General features: G+C 51.8%; 1 protein-coding gene and 1 non-coding gene across 3 annotated transcripts in view; both read left to right on the top strand.

The window, feature by feature from the left end:
* DNMT3A (DNA methyltransferase 3 alpha) overlaps positions 1-24,405 on the top strand; it is a 101,412-nt gene that overhangs the window by 38,686 nt on the left and 38,321 nt on the right. For both annotated transcript variants that reach the window (XM_036262316.1, XM_036262315.1), the window contains exons 3-6: positions 957-1,061; positions 15,944-16,214; positions 22,849-22,892; positions 23,351-23,497. In XM_036262316.1, the coding sequence (XP_036118209.1) occupies positions 957-1,061; positions 15,944-16,214; positions 22,849-22,892; positions 23,351-23,497 (567 nt within the window). The remainder of the gene's footprint in view (positions 1-956; positions 1,062-15,943; positions 16,215-22,848; positions 22,893-23,350; positions 23,498-24,405) is intronic.
* LOC118631269 lies at positions 6,640-6,745 on the top strand. The gene has a single exon (XR_004959760.1). It is a non-coding gene; the product is annotated as a U6 spliceosomal RNA (small nuclear RNA).

Genomic DNA, 24,405 nt, shown 5'->3' with positions numbered 1-24,405 from the left:
GATCAAATCCTCAGGGAACCTGTGCACTTTCTCTTTCTCCTCCATGGCACCAGCTCTGCTCTTAGCTGGCACCCTCCCCAGGGAGGCCACCAAGCCATCTTTGGCTCCTGACATCACAGAGGTGATATCAGAGCAGCCTGTGGTGCCTCTGCTGAGTGAGGGTCCCTTTCTCTGTCCTTTCCCAACAGTCTGCTCATGATTAGTCATGCTGGAGCCAGCCGAGTCAGAAGTGACTTGTGGGTGGTTTGTGGCCAGACTGGAGTGGTGAGGCAGGAGGACTTTCTAGGTTTATTCTCTGTGCCTCAGACTAGCAGGGCCCAGCTGGGTGAGGTGTGTGTATCAAAACCAAACTTCTGGTCCAGATTTTGGTGAATGAGGGGGATCAAGTTGAAACAAGATATCCCTGAGATGCTCCTGTGAGGTGACAAGCATATGTAATGTCAGTGCCATATCACAAACCCTTCAAGATATATTTGATATTTACAGCAGCTGTAAGAGTCCTCATTTTCTTCGTTAGTCCTCATTCCACATGTTGCATGTACTTCCAATATTCATTACTAAATTTAATATTTTTCTTGTGATGTTATTCTTTTCAATAAAGATGATTCATTAAATAGATATCTAGTTTAATTTTTGTAAGATTTTTTTTTTTTTTTGGTGTAAATAAACTTATATCCAGAAACAAATTCTTTGTCAGTGCCTGGGTCATGATTCTGCAGTTCAGCAATGTGGCCACCAGGAGGGGCATTTGCTGGGGCATGGGGTCTGCCCCTAAGTCCCCCAAAGGTATGTTCAAATGAGGCGCTAAGGGTGGCTCAAGCTTCTCCAGGCAGAAGGGGGTGAAGTTCATCCCTGACCACCATGGCACAGGCCAGGGAGTGTGGCTGTTGTGGGGTGGGACGGGGAGGAGGCTTGTTGGATCCAGTAGTGGCTTCACAGGCTGTGTCTGCCCGCAGGAGGGAGAGGAGCAGGAGGAGGCACGTGGCAAGGAGGAGCGGCAGGAGCCCAGCACAACTGCACGGAAGGTGGGGCGGCCTGGGAGGAAGCGCAAGCACCCTCTGGTGAGTGTCATGGCAACCCCCCAGCACACACATGCACACATGCAGTCAGATGTCTCTTGCAGAGCCCTGGGTATGTTAAGACACTGTGATGAGACATGGCCGCTTCCTCATTCCTTGAGCCCCTCAAACACTCTCACGACTTTCCTTTTCATCATGGAACTGTGGGTTTGGGCAGAGCAGGGACTTGAACCAGGCTTCTGACTCCCAGCTTTCTTCTGAAAGGGCAGCAAGAATCCTGACAGGGCAGAACTTGCTTCTGCCTAACCTGCCTGCACAGGCCCCTCCCTCCCCATGTACATACCCACCCTGGGCCTCAGCCCCACCTGGAGAACCTGGAGGAAGGGAGCTGAGGTCTGGAAGTCTGATCAAAACGAATAGAGAAGAGAGGCAGGCTGAGGAGTCCCTTTGTAAGGGAGGAGAGCTGGACCCTGTTTAAGTCCTGTAGAAGTGTAGGCCACAGGCTGCCCGCAAGCCCTGGCAGCTAAGTGCCCTTGCCTCAGTCTAGGGGGAGGTCTGGGGTTGCCCAAGATGAGGAGTGCTCTGGAGGACAAGGCCTGTGGGCTGTAGGAGCCTGCCTTCCTTGTGCCTTAAACTCAGAGGCAGAGCAGTGATTATCTGCCAGCACAGGGACAGCTGGTTCCTTTCTTTTAGCCCCTTCCAGCTGGGAATAGGAATCTGGAAGCATGGAGGTGAGGAGGAGCCAGGAGCTCCGGATTTGTAACTGGGCCCTTCAAGGAAATGTTCTCAGCAGGACAGGATTTTCTCCCTTGGGCAGAGTCAGGGTGAATGGTGGCTGAAGCACAAGGAGACAGCTGAGGGAGGGCGGGAGGCCTGCAACAGCTGGACCTGAGGGGGCGGCTCACAGAGCCAGGGGTTGGGAACCTGCCTGCTGCTAAAGTGCACCACTCCCAATTCTGCTTGAAGATTTGGAGGGGGAGGGGTGGGGGAGGGGGAGGGGTGGGGGAGGGGCAGAGGTCAAGTCATGTAACTGGTAAGTAATTTTTGATATTTTAATATTAAAGCAAACATGGATATTTTATGGCCTGGAATGAAAAATTCACATGAAGTTGAAAGATAAAACGGGGGGCTTTGAAGGAATGTCCAGCTTGCAGCAGACTCCAGGCTGTACCCCGGAGTACAGATTCCCGGGGTGCCCCTCTGTTTTCCTCCCCCATAGGGCACCTAGTGGGAGAAGGTGGGGGCATAGTGCAGGCTGGAGTGGGTGGGGGAGCCAGGCTGAGTCAGAGATCACTGGTAATTCCACATCTGCAGGTGTGTCCATGACCCACCTTCCCCGATCTGGGTGCTGGGGACAAGAGCCCCCACATATTGCATATAAAGACCTTGCAACCCTTTGACTTCTCCTTGGGAGTCTCTGAAACCAGCAGGAGGGTACATCCCTGAGAGGTGGGGTGAAGCCCCGGGGGGCAGAGGGTACAGGAGGCGGTATGTGGAAAGTGTCCAGAAATGTACAAATGAGAAGTGAGAGGGGCACAGCTGAGTGGAGGAAGGGTCAGTGAGTCATTTGCTCCCAGCCTGGAACAGGGCCCAGTGTGGAAGTTCTGTCTTTGGAGTCCAACAGACCTGGGTTTAAATCCCAGCTGCACCACTGATCACCTGTGTAACCTTGAAGCTTGGGTTCCCCTTCTAAAAAATAGAGATGATAAGCATGCATTCCTCCTAGATCCCTGTGAGAATCAACTAGGTTCAATCACCAAAGAGCTAGTTAATGCTTAGCAAAAAGTCAATCCTGCCCTAGGCTGGCCAAACTTCTCTTCAGGAGGCCATAGCAACCTCATTTTGACAGAAGAAACAGCATGGATAGACTACTTCCCAGCTGTGTAATCTTGAGCAAGTTACTGAATCTTTCTGAACTTCTGTATATTAGTAAAATATGGCCACCAGTAATACCTGCCCTGTCCACTCCAGTGGTGCTTTGCAAACAGCAAAGTGGAGTCCGAATGTGCAGGGCTGACAGTATAATATACCTGCTCCCCTGCAGGGACCAGTGGGGCCAGTGTCCACAAGGCCTTTCGGGCAGGAGCCTAGCACGGGCTTCTCCACAGCTCTGGTAGGAGGCTATGCAGGTCACAGTCTGGATGTGGTCCAGGCCATATTCTAGGTGACACCTCGGAGAGGCCCAGAATGGGCGAGAGCATGGGGAAGGCAAGGCTGATTGGGGAGGTAGGGAGCTGAGGCAGCTGTTGTGAAAGGCCCCTTGCACATTGGGGGAACAGAAAGACTGACCCCCGAGAAAACAGCCAGCACAGCCCTTCCTGGACAGCAGGTCCAGCGTGGGAGTGAGGGGGGCGGTGCAGAGGAGGAAATTCCCGCTGCAGCTATAGGTCAGTCAACCCATGGTCCCCTGGCCCATAGGCCATCTGACTCACTTGTGGAGCAAGTGCTTGCCCTGGCCTCCTCCCCTCCCTGGCAGAGGAGCACAGCAGAGATGGTTTCTTGGGGACCTGGTGCAGCTGTGGCCCTGAGACTGATTGGCCAGGGAGCTTTAAGCAGCTGAGTGTGTGTCATACAGTTAGCCTGGAAAGGGGAGGAAGCTTGGCCCAATTCCCAACAGGTGGAATAGAGGGAGAAATGCTGGGAAGCAAAAGAAGAAAACCTGGCTGCAGGCTGGGCTCTTTATTTGAGCAAAGGTTGCATGAAATACATCTGCTAGTGTCCTCACCATCTTCCCACCCCCACCCCCGCCCCCAAGTTAGGAAATCTTTGCCCCCAAGGCTGATCTGTCCCTGGGTGCTTTCCACTCATTCCTGCTCCTACACCTACCTCCTGGCTGCACCTTTACCCAGACCAGACCCCACCTGCCCCCAGGATGGTTTCCCAACCCCTAGCCCTTTCTCCCTCAAGGACAAATACTTTATACCTGCTGAGCACCTACCAGGGTAGGGGAGGCCACACAGATCAATAAGACTTAGCTTTCAAGCTAGTGAGCTAGAAAGGAGGCCACATACATTCTACTAAATACAATCTGTGGCATGTCTCTGCTCAGGAATCTCCAGGGACTCTATTTCTTATGGAATAAGATTTGGCTCCATCTGGCTCCTCACCATAGGGTCTCTCCTGCCCCTGTACTGGTGCTCAGTATCCACCTCTTGCCACAGAAACAGAGAAATCCTGTCTTCCTGCTGCTCCCTTCCATCAAGCATGTTTCACTGCCTTCTCTCTTTTTTTCTGCCTGCCAGAGCCTCAGCCCATCAAAGCCTGTCTTGCACATGCAGCCCAGTTCAGCCATCGTGACCCACACTGACTCTCCCTTTCATTAATTCTTTTATCCTCACCCGAGGATATTTTTCCACTTTTTGTTCAGATAGACTGGGAGGGAGAGAGGGGAAGAGAGAGAAACATCGATGTGAAAGGTACACATCGAGTGGATGCCTCCCGCACGACCCAACCAGGGCCGGGGACAAACTGCAACTGAGGTACGTGCCCTTAGTGGAAACCGAACCCGGGTCTCTCTGGATTGCAGGCCGACGCTCTAACCACTGAGCAATACCAGCCAGGGCTGACTCTCCCTTTTAAACTGTTTGTAAAATTAATCACAATGAACACCAAGAAATAAAAGACAAGCTGTAACCCCACCACCACCACCACACACACACACACACACACACACATCATGTGCTTGGTGGGCAGTAGTCTGCAGACCTGACACGGGTCTCTACAAACTGTTACCTCTCTGTATAGAATTTGAGAGTACACATTTAGAAACTTTTTATTTATTTAATTTTTTAGAGAGAGAGGAAGGAAGAGGGAGAGAGATAGAAACATTGATGAAAGAGAACATCGATTGGCTGCCTCCCACATGCCCCCCACTTGGGGATTTGGCCCACAACCTGGGCATGTGCCCTGACAGGAATCCAACCAGCTACCCCTCGGTGCATGGGTCGATGCTCAACCACTGAGTCACACCAGCTGGGCATAGAAACTTTTTTTAAAACTCAATTTGATACTGTAGCTACATCCAAATGCATGTTTTGTATTTCACAAATCAATTGGGAATTATAAAACAAAACAAAAGCCAAAACCTAGCCTCTAACCCTAGACAGCTGGAAAAGCAGATGGAAAGAGCCATTCTCTTCCGTGAGACTTGATGTTTAGTGCCACCAGCACTGTATTCGCAGAGGTGAGCCATAGTGCACTGTGTACCCACCTCACTGAAGACGGAGGCTGTGAATAAGTGCTCAGAGCTGTGCAGCACTTTATTGCCTACAAAGTCCTTTACAACAACAACTTTATGTGATGCTAACAACAAACCTGTGAGAAGTTTGGTCACAAACCTCCTGCCTGCTCACAAACCCAGAGGGGATGGACTTCATACCTCCCAAATGCAAAGCTCACAGTGCTTGTCCCTCCTCTCCCCTCCAGTCAGGGCATCCGGAAAACGGTATCCAAAAATTTAATTGTTAATATATGAATGCAAGGCTGTTTGGAAAAGTGTGTAGACCTGGTCCAAAAAGCATGAAGAGAAAATATAACTAAGGAGGGTGATTGACCCAAATACCAGAGAGCCCATGGGGAAGTGGGTAAGGTTGTGGAGGTCTGAGGAGTGAGAGGTGGGCCCATTAAAACCGGGCACAACATGGTCTGCGGCGCTGGTCTCAGAGCCAAGATGCTTGCGATCACAGCCTGCAACAGGAAACAGGAAGCCGCTGCAGGGCTGGGCGGGGCTTAGGAAGGGAGCTGGCACCTGGACTTAGGGCCTGCGGGTTGGCCAGTGCATGCCGGGCTGGTGTCTGCTGGCCAAGAGTGTGAGCCTGCGTGTGGGTGTGAGCATCGGGGGTGGGCGGAAGAGGCATCTTCCTGTTCACCAGCTCCCAAGGACATCACAGAGTAAGAAGTGAGGTTGTCCAAAGCTGGTTCCTGCGTGGTCACAAGCCCAGACGAGCCCTGCCACTGCCTTTGTCCTTAGTTCTGGCTACAGCTGGGGTACTAGGAGGGGCAGTTTCTGCCCTTGCCCACCAGATCCTAGGGGGTGACCAGCCCTTCGGGGCTCCATGCCCTATTTACTTGCTGTATGTATTTATTCATTGAAGATTTATACCCACCAACTTCCTCCAGGGTTAATTTTGCTCCGTGGGAGCACTCTGAGGTCACCTCTTGCTAAGAATAACCCAGAAAGGGAGGGCGGGGGAAGGGGGAGGAGGAGGGGAAAGAGGGGGCTGGGCGCAGGCGCTGAGCTCAGCCAGCCCGGCCCAAAGCCAGCAGTTACTCACTCCACGTTGAAGCAGAACCTCCAACACAACGCCTGAGTGAGTGAGTGAGTTCCAGAGGGCAAAAGCGCCCACTTTAGAGCCAAAGACGGGGGTACAGACTGTGGGAAGTTAGGGAACCATTCCTCTGCAGCAGAAGCCAGCTGGGTAGAGTTTAACTCAGCTGTTGGGAGTCTGCAGTACTGGTTCGTCTTCCAACCTGATATGACCTTTCAATTCATCTCCAAGTTAAGACAGAGCTCAGATCCCCTTTTTGTGTCCAGGTCAGAACAGCTCCATTGCTCACCCCTGGAACCCTGACTCGGTGACTTGGTGCCCGCTTGTTTTTATGCACAAAACTTCCTGAGAGAGTGCTGGCGTTGGCAGCACACATACTAAAATTGGAAGGATACAGAGAGGATGAGCAAGTCCCTGCGCAAGGATGATACACACGTTCGTGAAGCAGTCCACATTTTGTGCAGGACCCGGTGGGCGTCCTCACACCCTTTGATTAGCTGGGAAGAAACATGAGTCAAAGCACACTGTGGCACTCTAGCAAAATCGTGACTTTTCACTATAAAACTATTCGTGTAAGGCAATCCGTGAAATGAAAATGAAGCTGAGTTATCTCTGGGGTATTTGTGCTGATATGTTAACTTGCATTTCCTTCATAAATCTTAAAAAAAACAAAAAACAAACAAACAAAAAAAAACTTCCTGAAAAAGTCTCCTTTCTGGGCTCCAGCCCCTGGCCAGCCCCTCAGGGAGCTTCCCTGCCTGAGCCCACATTAGCACCCTGCTTCCCACTCCTGTCTTACCGTGTTTTTGAAGGTGTGAAGGAAACGGGGCTGTCATATTTCTCACAAGGTTAGAGGCTTTTCTTGTGACTGTCCTGCAGATTCATCTGCTCACCCTCCTGTCTGATGGGTCAGATCGGCACCCACTAATGGCATACAGTACTGTAGTTCCTGGCCCATGGGCGGGATGTCAAATTCAAAGACATGTTGGGAGTGGGGCTGGACTTGGGCCTTAGAAGGGAGGTAACGTTTAGAAGTCAAGGGAAAAGTGAGAGACTTTCCTTCTGAGTGAAGGTGTGGAGGGGAATGAGCACATGGGCACAACATGTTGTGGGGAGGCCGAAGGCTGAGTGGAATAGGGTTTCATTTAAGAACAATGGTTTTCATCTTGGTTGGAGAGGCAGTTCGAGGCAGCCTGAGTGATTTACACTTTATCCTCCCAAAACTGTGTTGTATTTATCTGGAAGGTTTTTGAGGGGTTGGGGACATGAAGTGATGGGAGTCATGTTTGGGAAGCTGGCCCTGGCAACCATGAGCATGATGGGTTGAGCACAAAAGAATGCTGGGATTTAGGAGGGTAGGTGAGGGGGAGCCAGATAACACCCCCAGAGCCCATTGGGGGAGGTGATGGTGGGACAGAATTGGCAGGGCCAGTGCTGCTGGCCACTCCAGAGGAGGGAGAGGAAGGGGGAGAACAGATGTTCCCAGACCTCAGCCATGGCATTAGTGGTATTGTCAGAGATCAAGACTTCTGGAAGGGAGCAGCTTTGTCAGGGGCCCTCTACATTGCCAGTCTTAGTGGGGGAGCATCTCAGTGAAATTTTTAATCTCTATTCTATTTTTTCAAAAATATCTCTCTGTTTTCATCCCTCCCTGGCCCCTTCCCCAGAGTTACACATTCCAGGGCCACCTCCAGCAAAAGTCGGTCGCTCCCTGGGGTCCCGGCTGCCCCGGAGCCCAGCTGCACCTGCACCGCTCCTGCTTCAGCAGGCACTCGCCGGCACATGCATCTGGGCAGGGTTGTTGACGTTGGTTTTCTTTCATCATCCTCACCTAGGGAATTTTGTGTTTCAGTTCTGCCACCTCAGGAAAGATACAACCCAGCTGGAAAAGCTCCAAAGAAGGGCAGCTAAACTGATCAAGGGGAAGGCAAGGCTGCCAAGTGAGGACAGACTAAAGAGATTATGACTCTCAAGTCTAGAGAGACAAAGGCCGAGAGGGGATGTGATTAAAGCTATGAAATCATGTCTCAGGGTGGGGCAGGATGAGCACACCCCAGTGCTGAGGTGGGGGTGGGGAGGTACCTATTAGAAACTTTAGAAAGGTACATGAAGCACAGAAAAGAAAGCGCCATTTCCCATAGTGCATTCCCTTCTTACCAAACCTGTCACCCTAGGCGTGGATGCTAGAGGTTGAAAATAGAGAACTTCAAAAGATATTTACTTAAATGCATGGATCTTCTATACATAATGGCTTTTGCAAGGAAGCCTTCAGCTCGCCCTGAAATCCTTTGAGGTTCACTTCAAAGAGCATAGCCAGGCCCTCTTCCAGGTGGACAGGTGTCCCTGTTGGTAATGGAACCCCGAGTGGGCTGGCCACTCACTAGGCATGTTCATTCTTGCATCTGTTTGCCATGACCAGCAGGGGCATGGACTGAGTGACAGACCTCTAAGGCTTTGCTGAACCCTGAAGTTCTCAATTTGAGTCACACACACACACACACACACACACACACACACACACGTGCACGCGTTCACGCATAAGGGCATGGCAGAACCTGGTGGAGAGATCTCTAGGGGAGAGTGGGAAGGCAGTTCCCAGCCTAAATGGTGAGGGAAATGGAACCTAGAGGTGGGTGCCCAGGCTGGGGCCAAACTTTCCAGAGTTAGCCCTCTTTGGTCTCTGGCCTTTGGTTCCTTGACCCCACTGATAGACCTTTTAGCTGCTCCACCAGGGAGAAGGAAATTGGAGGGGTCAGAAGTATTGGACCTTGGCTGTGTTCACCCCAGGGAGGCTGAATAGGGAGGCATTTGGGACCTCTTGTGGGAGTAGGCATGGGGTGGACCTCTCTGGCTCTCCCTGTCTCAAGACCACCTCCGGCCAGTCAGATCAGAGGGCTTCCAGGGAAGGGGCTGCAGGAAGGCCTGGAGTACAGGAGAGGGGGGAGCTGGAGCCCAGTGCCAACACTTGTGGGCAGGGCTGCCCTGCTTAAGTGGACTCTGGCTGGTTCCTCAAACTAGAGTCGACCTGGGAAAATCCAGGGTTTGGTAGGGGCTGATGGACCTGCAGGAGCTAAGGAACTGGAATCATCTGCAGGTGTGAGTGGAAGGGGACTGTGATTTTGTTGATATCACTCTGTGGCATCTTAGTCCTGCAGGATGAGCGGGTAGCTCTGGGCAGCAGTGCATAACTCTGTGTGTGTGTGTGTGTGTGTGTGTGTGTGTGTGTGTGTGTGAGATTGTGTGTGATTGTGTGTCTGTGTGTCTTTAATCAAGAGGCCAATGCTGGCCTGATGCCAGGGTTCCTGGCTGGCACAGAGCTGAGCACTGCCAAGGGCCTTAAAGGCACAGTGGCAGTAACATGGGGAAGGCCAGGGAGGGTGAGGTGAGGTGGAGGACGGGCAGGTGAAGGGCCATCCCTGCGTCTGCTGGTTTCTGGGCCTCCCTCTCCACACCTGCCCCAGGGTCAGGGGGAGAAGGCTCTTTCAGCCACAGCCCCATCACTGGGGTGGAGGGTGAGTCAGGTGCCCAGAGCCAACCCAGGATCCTGGCTTCTACCTCTAGGGGCTTCTACCTCTAGGGGCTTCCAGGGCCTCCGCGCCTCCTCCTCCACACCTGGGCCCAGGTGAATGGGCTCCTGCACCCACAGATGCCTGAGCCCGTTTCCCATGTATTGTTTTCCTTCTTACTTGCTAGGCTTTAATTTTGTGTGGGTAAATATTATAACTATAGTAAAGGGACTCTTGAAAATCACTTCCTTATTTGGAACTGTCGAACTCTGCCCACCTTGGGAGACAAGGCCTTACCTGAAAGGGAGGGGTGGGAGCTCTGGGGTTCAGAGCACATTTCCAGCAAAAGGGCAGTGAGGGAGCGGGGCTGGGGGCTGAGCAATTGGCTTTGACCTGGACAGGTTCACTGAAGAAGGCTCCTACTTGCTTTGCCTTGCTTTGCGGCTAGCCTTCCCCTGGCCCTGCTTAGGCCCGTCAAAGCTTCTTTCCTCCTGGAAACCCTTGGGATTTGAGGTTGCACTTTTCCAGAGACTCAACCCAGAGCAGGAGCTGGTTTCCAAATGCCTCTCCTGTACCTGGGTCATTCTGGAAGCTTTACCATTTAGAAAGTGTGTGACCTGAGGTGAGCCTTGGAGTCTCTATCCTCGGGAAAGTGGGGGTAACACTACCCATCAGAATAATTGTGATAATTAAATTAATTAACTATATAACCATATCTGTGCTGGGTCTTGTGCTTCGTACTAGGAGCTGTAGGTAGAGTGGTCGGAAGGGAGACAAATGAAAAGGTAAATGAGGCAAAGCTCACAGTCTAAGAAAGAGATACACAGTAAACAAATAATTAGGTAGAGTGTCAGGAGTGCTACAATGAGATAGGATGTGAAAGTGTTCTGTAAACAAACGAGCATGCAGTGGCTGGAAGACAGAGGGAACACTGGAGTGGACTTTAACCACACTCCTGGGGCTAGGCTGGGACCAGCAGCCTGCCAACCCCACTGAGGCTCTGGGAGCTGGGGGTGGGGGTGAGGCCGAGGTCTCCAAAAACCAGGGCCTAGCGTAGATCCCTCCCAGGTTTTGTGTGTGTGAGAGACAGACAGACAGGCAGGTGACTTTAAAATGTTCCTTAGAAGACAGAAAGTAGAATAGTGGTTACCAGGGACTGGGGCAGTGGGAGTGGGGAGTTGTTTATTGGATACAAAGTTTCTGTTTGGGGTGATAAAGTTCTGAAGATGAATGGTTGTGATGACTGCTCAACAGTGTGGATGTACTTAATACCACTGAATTGTATACTTGAAAATGGCAAATTTTCGGTTATGTATTTTTTACCACAATGTTTTTTTAAAGTATTCTTTTTCACTTTACTTTTTTTTTTTTTAATCCTTACCCAAGGATATGAGAGAGATATATTGATCGGTTGCCCTCCATATGCTCCCCGACTAGGGATCAAATCTGCAACCCAGGTGTGTGCCTCGACCGAGAATCGAACTGGCATCCTTTCTGTGCATGAAGCTCAGCCAACTGAGCCACTCCAGCCGGCCTAAAATTGTTTTTTTCAATGGTCCTTAGAAAAAAGGCAGTCCCTGGTCAGTGCCCCTACCCTCAGCCGGGGGGTTCTCAACAGCACATTTTGACATTGACATTTTGGGCTGAATAAATAATTTTTTTGTTGTGGGCACTGTCTTATTTCTTGTAGGGTGTTTAGCAGTACCCCTAGCCCCTATGTACAAGACGCCAGCAGTCCACCCCATCCCAGTGTGACCGCCCAAATATCTCAGATATATTGCCAAATGCCCTCTGTGGCAAAATCGCCCCCCATTGAGAGCTGCTGCCTTCACCAGCTGGGAATAAGCTGCTCACGGGAGAAGCCCAAGGAGTGGGTAGTAGGCAACAGAGAAGCAGGAGGCAGTTGTCCCAAGTGGAGGGGTCTTGCCTGGAAGGAAGGCAAAAGTCAACACATTTTGAGGGCCCCCAGGAGGTAGCCGGCAGGGTTTGAAGATCCAGAGTGAGGCATGATGGGCGTGGGCGGTGCACAATGGGTGACAGAATCAATCATGACTCAAATCTTTGCCCCCACTCACCCAAGAGAGAAGTGAGGCTGCTCATTGCTGCCATTCCCATCCTGACACCTCTCCTGCCCCTCTCGTTCCCGCAGCCCCACAGGTGAGAAGCAGAAGAAGCTGCAGGTGGTGCCTTCTGAAAGGGCCAGGGGCTTCTGCTGCTCCTCCCTCCTCTCCCCAGAAAAAACGAGTGTCTCAGGGTATTCTGTGTCTCCTTTCAAGGCAACTACAAAAATAAAAGCAAACAAAAACAGAATTTTTAACAGTTAAATCTGACATGCAACAAAGTTGAAACTCCCTCTAAGTGAGTTTCTGCTCTCGCTCTGAACCTAGCCTTCAGCAGTAAGGAAAGCATTTGTGACTATTGTACTGAGCACCTGCCAAGTGCCCTACTCCATGCTGAGTCTAATCAAACAAAGTTCCTGCCTCCAAGAGGCACACGCCAATGGCAACAGGGGAGAGGAGAGGGGAAAGCAGAGAGCTGAGAGGAAGGCGTGGAGGCGGATGGAAGAGTACAGGCCTGGCTGGGATAGCTGCTCCCAGTGGCTTCCAGGTGTGGATTGTGCTGTTCTTCTCACCTGAGATGCCCCTTTTAGGGAGCACCCAGCTCTTTCCCAGAGAATTGAAGAGTTGCTTCAGTCCATTTGCCTGTGGACCTCCTTCTTCCCTCTCAGTGACCTGCCCAGTTACCCTGGGCCCCAAAGAGAGGGGCAGGGTGGGTTCTGATGGTAAGGTGGATCAAGGGGTCCACGGCAGGAGTCAGTAGCTCCTCCTAATCCCAGAGCTTTGATCAGTGCAGGCTCACCCAGAACCAGAGAGGACGGGCAATGGAGAATGGCCCAGTTGGGAAGAGAGAAGGGTGAGGCGCTAACCCTGGGGCTGGGGCTGTGCAGAGTACGCCCCTTCTTCTCATCTGCCCACCTCTGAGAGGACGGGGTGTGCACGCTGCTTCGACAGGGAGTCCTGCAGAGCTGGCCTGGGAGGGGAGCTTCGTCAGTGTGGGTCGGAACAGGTACTCCTGGCTGGCTGTGGAGCTGGCAGTCAACAGGAAGTGAGTCCCAGGGTGAGCAGAGGCCATGTGGTTCCCAGGCAGGAAGTGAACGACAGCGGAGTTTTCTTGAGCAGCTTTGTGGGGCCAGGAGCCTGCCCCAACTTGAGGTGTTTGTGGGGCAGCAAGTGGCTCGAGGGAAGAGGAACACCGCCATGGTAAGCAACAGGCAGTGATCTAAACTTCTCAGCCCGAGTGGCCCAGCTGGAACCCCTCGCCCACCTCCCTGGGAGTGCCACGTTGGGGGTTCTGTGGAGCCTGGTGCAGCCAGACCCGGGGTGGCTGTGGCGACCCAGGTGTGCCCCACTCTCCAGGCTGCCTGGGACAACTGACTTCCTCACACACATAAGAGAGCCTTGAAGGTGAGAGGTTTGTACCAGGGAGGGGCCTTCTAGGCCAAGGAGCCCTGTTGGCTTGAGCAGGGAGGTGGGCAAGACCGTCTGAGTCCTGGACAGAGCGTGTGGGTCCCAACATGTTGGGATGGCAGCTGAGGAGAGAGACTTCCTGGCTCTGCTGGGCCCTCAGTGCCCAAGTTTAGAGGAGGAATTCTCGCTCCTGTTTCCACGGAGGCCTCCTCTTCCTTTTGCTGCAGTCACCCCTCAACCCCCACTGCTGAGGACTGCACCCATTTGCAGCTTTTCATGGGAGGTTCTCTTCCTGGAAGCAGGCCTGCCCCAGGCTGCCCCGTGGTCGGAACAGCTTGGCATGGATCCTGGAGTTCCCTCTGCTCACGCTTATGCTGCCCTGTGTGCCTGCAGCCTCATCCAAGGAGGACTCTGGTTCAGTTCTGGTTTTTATTTTTATTTTTTCCCCCAAGGCCCTTGTCTCTATTTGTCAGCTCTGGGGGTTTGTCACCAAACAGTAGCAGGCTCAGAGTTGAGGTCATAGGCCCTCAGAGCAGAAGCCACCTTGGCGATTGCAGGGCTGTGCAGGGCAGGCCTGGGGAAACCAGGGCTCTCTCAGGCTTTCAGGGTGCACTTGAGTGGTGCAGCTCTTTGGAAGGTTGGCCGTTTTTACTCACGCTTGGATGGGCAGGCCCTCACCCAGCCAGTCTACTTCTGGGACTTCATCCTGCAGAAATCCATAGGTGAACAGAGCTCTAAGTGCAAGGGTTCACTGCAAGGAAGAGCAAGTCAATCCAAAGGCCCACATTAGGAAACTGTGAATAATTTGTGGGGCAGCCACTCACTAGAGCACTGAGCAGCTGTGGTGTAGCATGAGACTGGAGAGAGGCCCAGTCTGCTTATAAAGTACAGGAGCAAACTGCAGAACAGCATGAGTAGTATGTTCTTTTAGAAAAATAATCTGGACCAGTGTATGAATACATACATTTAACATGTAACTTACACTTGATGGTAGGTGCATAGGGAAAAAGTCTAGAAAAGATGCTCACTGAACTATTAATGATTTACCTGTTGGAGGTAGGGAATGCAAATAGGATTTTTAGTTAATCTTTTAACACTACTCGTTTTTGTGTGGTTTGAATTTTTGTAATATACGTGTCTGACTTTTAGAAGTAGAAAAAAAACAAACTTAAAAACAAGAAAACACCTCCATTGGTCTGGCCCAGCAATTTCAACCTTTTTCATTTCATGGCACACATAAACTAATTACTGAAATTCTGCAGCACACCAAAAAATATACTTTTTGCCAATCTAACAACAAAAAAATGATACAATTTTTGTTTATTCACACCAGACGGCTATTATTGTATTGGCTGTTGTCTTTTTTTTTTTGTCTTTCTTTTTTTTTACAATCTAAGGGAGAAGAAGTCAGTGCCCCTGACTAAATTATTGCATGTTTTAAAAATCCCTGGGACACACTGGTTGAAAACCACTGGTCTATCCTAGTCATCTTGTGGTACAGGTGGGGAAACTGAGGCACCCTCTTAGTCAGCACCTTACCTGAGGTCGCAGGCCAGCAGTGTGTTTGCTGAGCTGATACCACCTGACCTTCTCGGGGTAGGCATTCTACAGATGAAGCTGCCCGATGGGCAGGTTACAGATGGCAGCCTGGTACCCGAGGGTATGACAGAGCACCAAGCACAGGGTACATTTGCCTCTTCAACCCTAAGAGGATACCTCCATTCCTTCTGAGATATCCTGGCCTACTTGCCCCCAGATAGAAAGGACAGAATGTTCTCCAGGCTCTCTTGCGCCTGCTGTGTCCTCACACCTGCCTGTCCTCACAAAGTGCATGACCTGAAGCAATCACAAAATTCTCTGAGCCTCCCAGGGAGCTTAAGTGGCTCTAAAGGGGTAATGGGTGAGAAGGAGTTTTACTCACCATGCAGTGATACTTATAAAGGACAGTTATGATTACTCTTGATGTGTTTCCTATAGCAAGTCCAGTTCTTAGACTCTTGAGGATAAAGCAATGCATTTCCTTTTGGAGGGGGAACCTGGGGCCACGTGCTGGGGAGGGCGTACTGTACAGATTGCTTTCTGGGGCCTTGGCTCTGCTGGGGTCTGAGCACCTGGGAGAACGGAGTGGGGGGCGGGGGGAGGGCAGCAAAGCTGAGGGAAAGAATGTACTGGGCTTTGGGGCTCAGAGGGATGCTTCTTTGAGGGGGCCCCCTTTACTCTCCTGCTCTAGCAGCTTATCACTGGGTTTAGGCTCTGGCACAAAAGTCAGATCAGCCCAGGCTGGTCTTCTGCAGAGGGATTCTGATTAGAAGTAGGGTTATCATGAGAAGACTGTTTCAGTAGGGACTGCAGAAAGCTGGGGAGCGCGGTATCACCTTAGTAAGTGTATGTGTGGGAGGTGCAGCTTGAGCTGTGGTGCCAGGCTGGCAAACCTGGCTGGATTCTTCTCCCATTTTTTAAGCTGGAGTCCACAGACCCTTTAACTTCAGGGGGGTCAAGCCCATGAACCTCTTGAAACTGAGAGCAAAATTGTGAGTGTGTGAATGTCATGCAAAATTGCATGAATGTTTATGTGAACAAAATTATATGGACAGAGAGTTTATAACATTCACCAGAACTTCAGAGGGGTGAGTGATCCAAAAGAGGCTGGTCTAACCCTCTCCTGTGTTTCTTCATCTTTCCAGGTGGAGAGCAGTGACACGCCAAAGGACCCGGCGGTGACCTCCAAGTCCCCATCCATGGCCCAAGACTCAGGCTCCTCAGAACTGTTACCTAATGGGGACTTGGAGAAGCGAAGTGAGCCCCAGCCAGAGGAGGGGAGCCCTGCTGGGGGACAAAAGGGCGGGGCCCCAGCAGAGGGAGAGGGTGCAGCTGAGACCCTGCCTGAAGCCTCCAGAGCTGTGGAGAATGGCTGCTGCACCCCCAAAGATGGCCGAGGAGCCCCTGCAGAAGAAAGTGAGTCCCAGGCTCAAGGGGCAGCCTCTTTTGGGCTCACCTGAGGGTTGGAGACTTGGAGTCTAGCAGGTCCCTGGAGGCGTGGGCTGGACGTGGTAGCTGAAAGTCTCCTTGCCCAGGCGGTGCTCTGGAGGCTACTGGCTGGATGCAGCCTGCACACAGGTTTTATTTGGCCCATGTAGTATTTTAAATTTTTTTAAAAATTAGTTGCCAGTATTTAAAAATCAAGACATTTCACATGAAAATCTGGAATTTAGGCTTCTTGTGAAAAAATAAAAAAGCTAGACCTGGCAATAGTGAGTTCGCAAAATGCCAACGATTGCTGGGTTGGGGTGATGGCTGTCCCCATTCCCCCACTTGGCTGGTTATGCACCTCAGTTTCCCTCAGCCCCCACCTGGCCTGCTTGCTCTCTCATAAGATCCGTAGCTCTTAGGGATTGTTGTGTTTGTACCCCTGGCCTAGGTGCTCGGGGGCAGCAGATGCCCTTGTGGGTGTTAAAAGCCCTGAGCCTTCCCCAGCACAGATGGCCCGAGCCCACCACAGACTGGATGACTGGCGTAAACTCTGGTTGTGACAGACTGGGGGCAGGGGGCACAGCCCAGCCCAGGCCTCTTCTTTCTCCAGGGACATCTTGGCCTAGACCTGGAATCCTGGAAAGTTGCCCACTTTTCTCTTTCAGGTTAAGCCAGCAATTTCAGGGCCAACCGAGCTGTAAACATGTTAGTAATGAACACAACTAGCATTTGTACAGGGCTTCACAGTTTACAAGGCGCTTTCACAGACATTATCACATTCGATCCTCCCAGGGCCCTGCCAGGTTGTTTTGCATATGTGCATTTTCATTACAAAAAGTCTTCCTTCCAAGTGTATATGATGGAATGAGTAAATTGATTAATTGGCAAAACTCATTTTGCATGGATCCAAACCTAATTCTTATGCAGGATTGAGCGCATCTCCAGAAAAGAGATCTCAAAATTTACTAAAAGGTATCTTTTGTGCGTTTATTATTCAACTGATATTTATGATGCTCCCGCTATGTACAAAGTGTTTTCTGAGGTACTCTGTTCTTTGTTTTACTCCTCCAAACAATCTTCTTCAAGAGAACACTTATTCCCATTTTAAGGTGGAAAAATCGAGGCTTAGAGAGATGTAGTGACTTGCTCAGGGACCCCAAACCCTTAGTGGCAGATCCAGGATTTAGTCGGTACTAGTCTCTGGCTTCAGGGTCGGTGTGCCCATCCACTCTCCCCTTTATTCTGCAGTGCAGCTTGGGAGGCCTCACCGGAGCGGTTCCTGGGATGTGTCCTGATATTGGTGGGAATGCTCAAGGGCCTGAGTGGAGTAAAACAGAGGAGGAAAGGGAGTAGCTACGATCCTCCTGTTAAAAAGGCCAGGTGTGCAAGAACAGCATCTGTCAGCCTTTCTAGCTAAATGTGCTGGTCCCCAGGGGCACATCTTGGCTGACTCCCAGGCTCCTGGGACTTCACCCCTACTGGCACCCAGCTGCTGCCAGGGCTCAGGCATTTCTTTCTGGCTGGTGGGATGGAATCATAACTTCAAGGCTGCTTTTCACCTTGAGGGTTTGCTTTCCATTTGGGATTTCCCTGTCTTCATTTCTGTTTGTTCTCAGGAATTCCTTCTTCAGTTGGTCAACAGGTATTTATTAAACACCTCTCTGGTCTGTGCCAGGATCTGGGGAAACCCTCATGAACAAAAACCTGATTCTTGCCCTCAAGGACCTCACAGTCCAATGGAGAGACAGACGTTAATGAGAAATCTGCACTGAAAAGGGTCTGATTATACACAGAGATAAGTTCTCTAAGAGAAAATAAACATGGTTCTATGAGGGACTATAACAGGAACCCAACTTGCCTGGGCTGTCATACCTAAGCTGAAGGATGAGCTAGGGTTCACCAGGTGAGGGATGGTACAGGGAGGGAGGGAGAACAGGTATAAGAGCTCCTAGGTGGGAGGGAGCAGGGCACTCAGAGACCTGACGGAAACCCACAAGGCTGGAGTGGAGAGAGCAAGGTAGAAGGGTGTGAGATGAGGGGTGACCAGACAGGGCCAGGGTAGCCTTTGAGGCCACCGTCCCAGGGGCTGACATAATGTGCTCTACACTGGGAAGATCAGTTTGCCATCTGGATCATGGAATGGAATGAACAAAGGGGCCTGGAGGCAGGATGCGTGCTTAGGAGCTGCTGCAGATATGGAGTGGAGGAGGGTGGCTCTGATGAGCAAGGTGGCAGCAGAGATGGATAGAGGTGGACAAGTGCCAGGGACATGAGGGGAAAGGGAAGAGATGGTTCAAGGGTGACTTGCTGCATTGGGCAGATCTTTCTCAGAATCTTAGTGCTGAGCCTGGTGGGCAAAAACACTCCAAGCTTCCTTGATCTCCAAAATTTGGCCTCAGAGACCTCTTGTGTGGCCACAGCAGTCCAGGCAGTGGCAAGGCCAGCAAGGTTTAAAGCTGGTAGGATCCCTGGAGGCCACTGCGAATTGCCTGATGCTGACTGGTGAGGGGTTACCTAGAGGAATGGGCAATGGCCTACAGGAGGCTTGGCCACCATGCTAGCATCAGCTCATAGGATATATACTCAGCTGCTTGGTTCTGAAGAGGAAGACCAAGGCCCCAGGGAGGAAGGGACTGGGCTTCGGTTTCCTTTCAGTTCTCCTCATTCCAGGTCTCTTTTCAGGCAACTCCACCTGTCTATCCTGGAACCCCTCTCATTAGGTCCTATGCAGGAGAAATGGAGAACTCTAAGGCAGAGTTCCTATGGCCTGGGCACCCTACTGTGTGCACGGGAGGAGCCCCAGATCCCGAGAGAACAGCCAGGAGAAAGGAGGAGGAACAGGGGAGATGATGAGTAATCAGAACGAGAGCCACCTGGACAGGCAGGTGGTGGCCTTAAGAAGGCTCCTACATTCCCAGGACTAATGCCATCATGATGCTAACAGTAACGATGCGAGAGTGGCTTTCTTTCACTGAATGTATTGTGTTCTGTATCCTCACTACTCCATCACCACCTGGCATCACCTGGGAAGTTAGGAATGCAGACTCTCAGGCCCAACCCTAGACCTACTGAATCAGAATCTACATGTTGAAGAGAACCTTGTGATTTCAATTAAAGTTTGAGAAGCCCTGCTCTTGCTCTATTCTTTAATCTTTGAGGTCAAGCAAGGAAGACTCTTTTCTTCTTCTTCTTCTTTTTTGATTCTAGAGAGAGAGGAAAGGAGAAGGAGAAAGAGATAGAAACATTGATGAGAGAGAACATCGATTGGCTACCTCCTGCATGCCTCCCACCGCGGCCTTGGCCCACAACCTGGGCATGTGCCCTGACCAGGAATTGAACTGATGACCTCTTGGTGCATGGGTGGACGCTCAACCACTGAGTCACACCGGCTGGGCAAAGAAGTCTCTTTTATCCCCATTTTAAAAAAATTCTCAGTTGAGGATATATATTTTTTTTAATTTAATTTTTTAAATTGATTTTAGAGAGAGGAAGGGAGAGAGGGAAAGAAACATCGGTGTTAGAGAGAAATATCAATTGGTTGCATCCCATACACGCACTGACCAGCGATCAAACCCTCAGCCTGGGTATGTACCCTGACCAAGAATAGAACCTGCAACCTTTTGGTGCAAGGAAAAGCGCCCCAACCAATTGAGCCACCCATCCAGGCTATCCCCATTTTTCAGATGGAGAGATTGAGAATTCAGAGAGTTCAGTTACCTACCCAAGATGATACAGCTAGTAAAGGACCAGATTAGGGTCAGCACAGAGCTCCTCTCCTCAGACTGAGTGCTCAATATTGGGCCAGTGACTGCCCTCTGCCACAAGTCTGGCCTCAGCCCTGTCATTGAGATTTAGGTTCATTTTAAAGGGAATTCGGGGTGGCCTCCTGCTGAGTATAGTCCCAGACCAATAGCTAAGTGTTAGAAGCACCCTGGCCTCCACTGCCTCTAGGACCTGAGATGCCCTAGGGTCATATCCCAGCCTGCCAGGGCCACCCTGGAAGGCACGCAGCCACCTGGCCCAGCCTGTGACCCTGGGTCTGGGCCAGGAGCAGATGGACTGCGGAGGGAGTGTTGAGAGAGCAGCTGACCCTCCTTGACTCTGGACAAATGCAGCGTTCTGAGGCAGCCGGGTTTGTTGTTTTGCTTCCTCAAGTGGGTGTGAGATATCACTCAACTGGGCATGCGCACAGTCCTTCAGGGAGAAAATTCCAGAAAGGTGGTTAGAAACTACATAAGGAAAAGTAATTCTGTTTTGGGGAGCATGGGGCCGGGATTATGGCCATAGGGGGAACATGGGGAAAGGCGGTGCAGTATAAAGTGAGCTGTTTTCTCAGCTCTGGTACTAAGTCATGTCACTCCTCAGGCCTCAGTTTCCCCATCGGCAAAACCGAGGGGCTGGAGGATTACCCCATCTACCTTACACTTCCTTTCTTTCGATGGCTGATTTTCTTTCATTTGAATGAATAATGATTTTCCAAAGATCAAATGTCACAGAGTAGGAAACATTTGAGGTCCCAAGGGTGTAGTCAGATCCGAGGGCGGGCGCCCCCTTTTGGAAGCGCAAAGCGTTGCCGGGCAGAATGCGCAGGTTGGAGAGAAGCAAGGGTTTCAGGGGGTGGAGGAGAGGTCCGCCAGGCAGGGTAGGGAGTCTTGCTCTGGGAGACTGGAGGAAATGTTGGGGAGCGGGCAGTGGTGAGACAAGAAGGCCTAAAGGAATCACGTTGGAAGAGACAAAGTCTGGGTGACACAAACCTTAAAAGGCCTGCCGTATACAACGCGTCAGCGAATACATGCGCGTACCACCGCCCCCCCCCCCCCCCCCCAGCCCACAGACTGCGCGCTTCCTCCCTCCTGCCCCTCCGCAGCGAGCTCGGCTCTGCGGGTGTGTCCCTGGTGTCCATGCTTGCAGGGCGCCCCTTCCCCTGCAGGTGCTGGCCCTCCCCAGGACTCTGGGTCCGCTGTAACCCAGGACTGCCCTGGCTCCTGCCTGGAGCAGATGCAGATGGGTGTCCCATGTTTTCTCTGGTGAGAGGGAGGGAAAGAAACATCCTCTTGGGGGCTGAGGATTCAGAGGCCTTCAGTGCTGTGGCTGGTTTCCGCTTCTGAGCCAGGAGATGAAGTAGGGGCTGTTTTTTCCGTTTTTGGCTCTTTGTGTCCCCCTCCGCCGCGGCTCCCCCTCTCCCCCCGCCAGCCACCATGAACCAACCTTAGTGACCTTCCTGCTTTTGGGCCCACATCAATACTGTTGGCTTCAGAGAAGGGCGTTCTGGGGCCCAAGTAAGAGGAGGGCTCATTCCCCCTGATCTGTAAGAAAGCTCAGGAAGGCATAATTAACCCAACCCCACAGCCAGGGCCTACTACTGCAGGTTGTGCTGGGCCTGGGACCTGGCACCTGGGAGGTGAGGACCCCGAGAGGACCAGGGTAGGAGGATAGGGATATTCTGAAGGAATGTGGCTGCCCTCCTGCTTGGGGCCGGGAGCAGGACAGCAAGGATACGGCTCTCCTAAAGACAGCACTGCTGGGCTTCTGCCCCCAGGAACCTTCCCCTCCAGGAACTGGAGGCAGGATCCAGTTGAGGAATTGCAGGGAAGAGGAGCAGGGAACTGCTGTCTTAGGGAAGGGAAACAAAACTAACTTTTATTGAGCACCTGCTATATGCCAAGCCCTGCTCTAGGCATTTTTTTTCTTTATTAATTTTCTAGAGAGAGAGAAACATCGATGAGAGAGAACATCAATTGGCCACCTCTTCCTTGCCCCCCACAGGGGATCCGGCCCACAACTTGGGCATGTGCCCGGACCCGAAATCGAACTGGTGACCTCTTGGTGCATGGGTCGATGCCCCACACTGAGCTACACTGGCTGGCTGCTCTGGGCATGTAATGTTCCCAGTAACCTAAAAATTTTAGAAGAGTTATGTATCTTAATTCAGTAAGGAAACAGTCTAGGAGAGGTTACAGAGATCTCATTGAGACAGTTGGAATCCAAGTCTTCTAGAATAAAGCTGAGCTCAGGAACCTGAGATGGGGAGGAGAATATTAGGCAGATATTAATCATAGAACCATAATATTGAGAACTGCAGGAAGACCTTAGAAATTATCTCCAGCATCTTTATTTTCCAGATGAGGAAACAGTCTCATAGAAATGAAGGTGCTTCACCAGAATCTTGCTCCAGTGGCCCTGTACCCCACCGCTCCCTCACCCAGGGCCCCACACATAGAAGCAAATGTTCCATTCTAGGGCCAGCGGAGGCTGTGCAGTCTGGCCCCTCCTCTGGGAAGGGAGCTCTGTTGACTGGGAGGAACTGAGTGGGGCTATTTCTAGATGACCCCTTCTTTGTGCCTAGGGCAGTCAGTGGGCCAGAAACCACAGTCCTGGCTTTTGTTGTCCAGATTTGGGCCTCTAACCCTCTCCCAGCCCCTTCTTGGCTCTGGCTGTGCTCTGGGACCTCAGGGCCAGCATGGAACCTGGCATATGGTGGACCATCAGGTTTGACACATGAACAACTAAATGGTTGGAGGACTCCTGTCCCCTTGGCATGCTCCCCAGGCGCAAGGTGGGGCCTCTGAGCCACTCCTGTAACTCTGTCGACAGTCCCTTTGTTCTTCCCTCTCTACAGGCAAAGAACAGAAGGAGACCAACATCGAATCTATGAAAATGGAGGCAAGTGTTTCCCTCAACCCCCAGGGGCTCTGTGGATCCTGATTCTAGGAGAAGAAAGCCACTGCTCTGACCAACTGTGGCGAGTGTGAGGGAGCCTAAAGGGGCCCCTGTGTCCTTCTTTATACTTCTTTATGCGTCCTTCTGTGAGGAGAGGAAGTGGGTGTGGAGGCTGGAAGTCCCCGAGGCAGCCGGCTAATCCTCCTCTGAGACTAAGCACCCCCCTCCCCCCGGTTTATGTCCATGTGCCCCACCCCCACCCAAGTCCCTCAATCTCCAGCCCACACGGGCGGGCGTGCCCAGCACTCACAGGCTTGACATCTTGGGCCAGGAGTAAGAGCTCCTGTGTTCTGTTCAAGGTGAGTGCTTCCTCAGTTTCCCCTCCATGAGGAACAGACCCTGCAGTGGGCTGTTCGTACCCACCTTAATGCCAGTCTGTCTCTGTTGTCTCTCTGTCCTAGGGCTCCCGGGGCCGGCTTCGGGGTGGCTTGGGCTGGGAGTCCAGCCTCCGTCAGCGGCCCATGCCGCGGCTCACCTTCCAGGCGGGGGACCCCTACTACATCAGCAAGCGCAAACGGGACGAGTGGCTGGCACGCTGGAAAAGGGAGGTGAGGTGCCTTCTGACCCGGGCTCCAACCCGTCCCACAGTATTGACAAACCAGAAGTTAGCTTCAGCCACCCCCTGAGGCTGTTATCAGGCCCTGGCTGAGCCTCAGTTTCCCCTTCAGGTTAATCTCTCTTACTTTCAGGGAACTGCTTAGTTCCTAGGCAGTGACTGGTTCCTTTGTTCTTTCAACAAATATTTGTTGAACACTTACCACGTATCAGGCAGTGTACTGGGCTCTGTGCATATACAATTCCTGCCCCACGGAGTTGACATTCTGATGAGGGAGACGGACAGAAAACAAGTGAACAGAGGCTGAAACAGAGGATAACGGAGGCCTGTTTTGGGTAGGGTGATCAAGAGAGGCTTCTTGGAGAAAGTGACATTTAAGTTGAGACCTAAAGGAATGGAAGAGCTGTGAGGAATGTGAGGAGCCAGGTGGGAGAGAATGTTCTAGGCAGAGGAAACAGCACAGGCAGGGCCCTGACTTGTTTGGCCAAATGAAAGACCAGTATGCCCAGAGTGAAATGAGCCAGGGAGAAAGTGGGGCCAGAGGAGGCTGGGAGATCGCAGAGGGCCCAATCATACAGGGCCTCGCACGTGCCAGCCAGCCGGTTTAATTCCCAGTGCACTGGAAGGCGTCGGGGGCTCTGTGCAGAGGCATGCTGTAGGTGCATGCAAGGTGGCAGCCGTGGAGCAGGGACAGGTCCAGCAGGGTGGATGTTGGAGATAGGATCAGTAGGTGTGCTGCTGGGTGGGAGGGGGTGCAGGGGGGAGGGAATGGAAGGACCCCAGGGGTCTGACCTGACTGCTGGTAATTGTGATTTATCCTCGGATGGGGAAGATTAAGGAGGAGCAGGTTTTGGAATCAAGAGTTCTGGTTGAGATGCTGAGATGCCTAGAGCCTGGGCG

The sequence above is a fragment of the Molossus molossus genome, unplaced genomic scaffold (assembly GCF_014108415.1).
Source record: "Molossus molossus isolate mMolMol1 unplaced genomic scaffold, mMolMol1.p scaffold_m16_p_15, whole genome shotgun sequence".
Lineage (NCBI taxonomy): Eukaryota > Metazoa > Chordata > Mammalia > Chiroptera > Molossidae > Molossus > Molossus molossus.
Note: the sequence above shows the minus strand (reverse complement) of the source record. Positions and strands in the feature narration are given on the sequence as shown.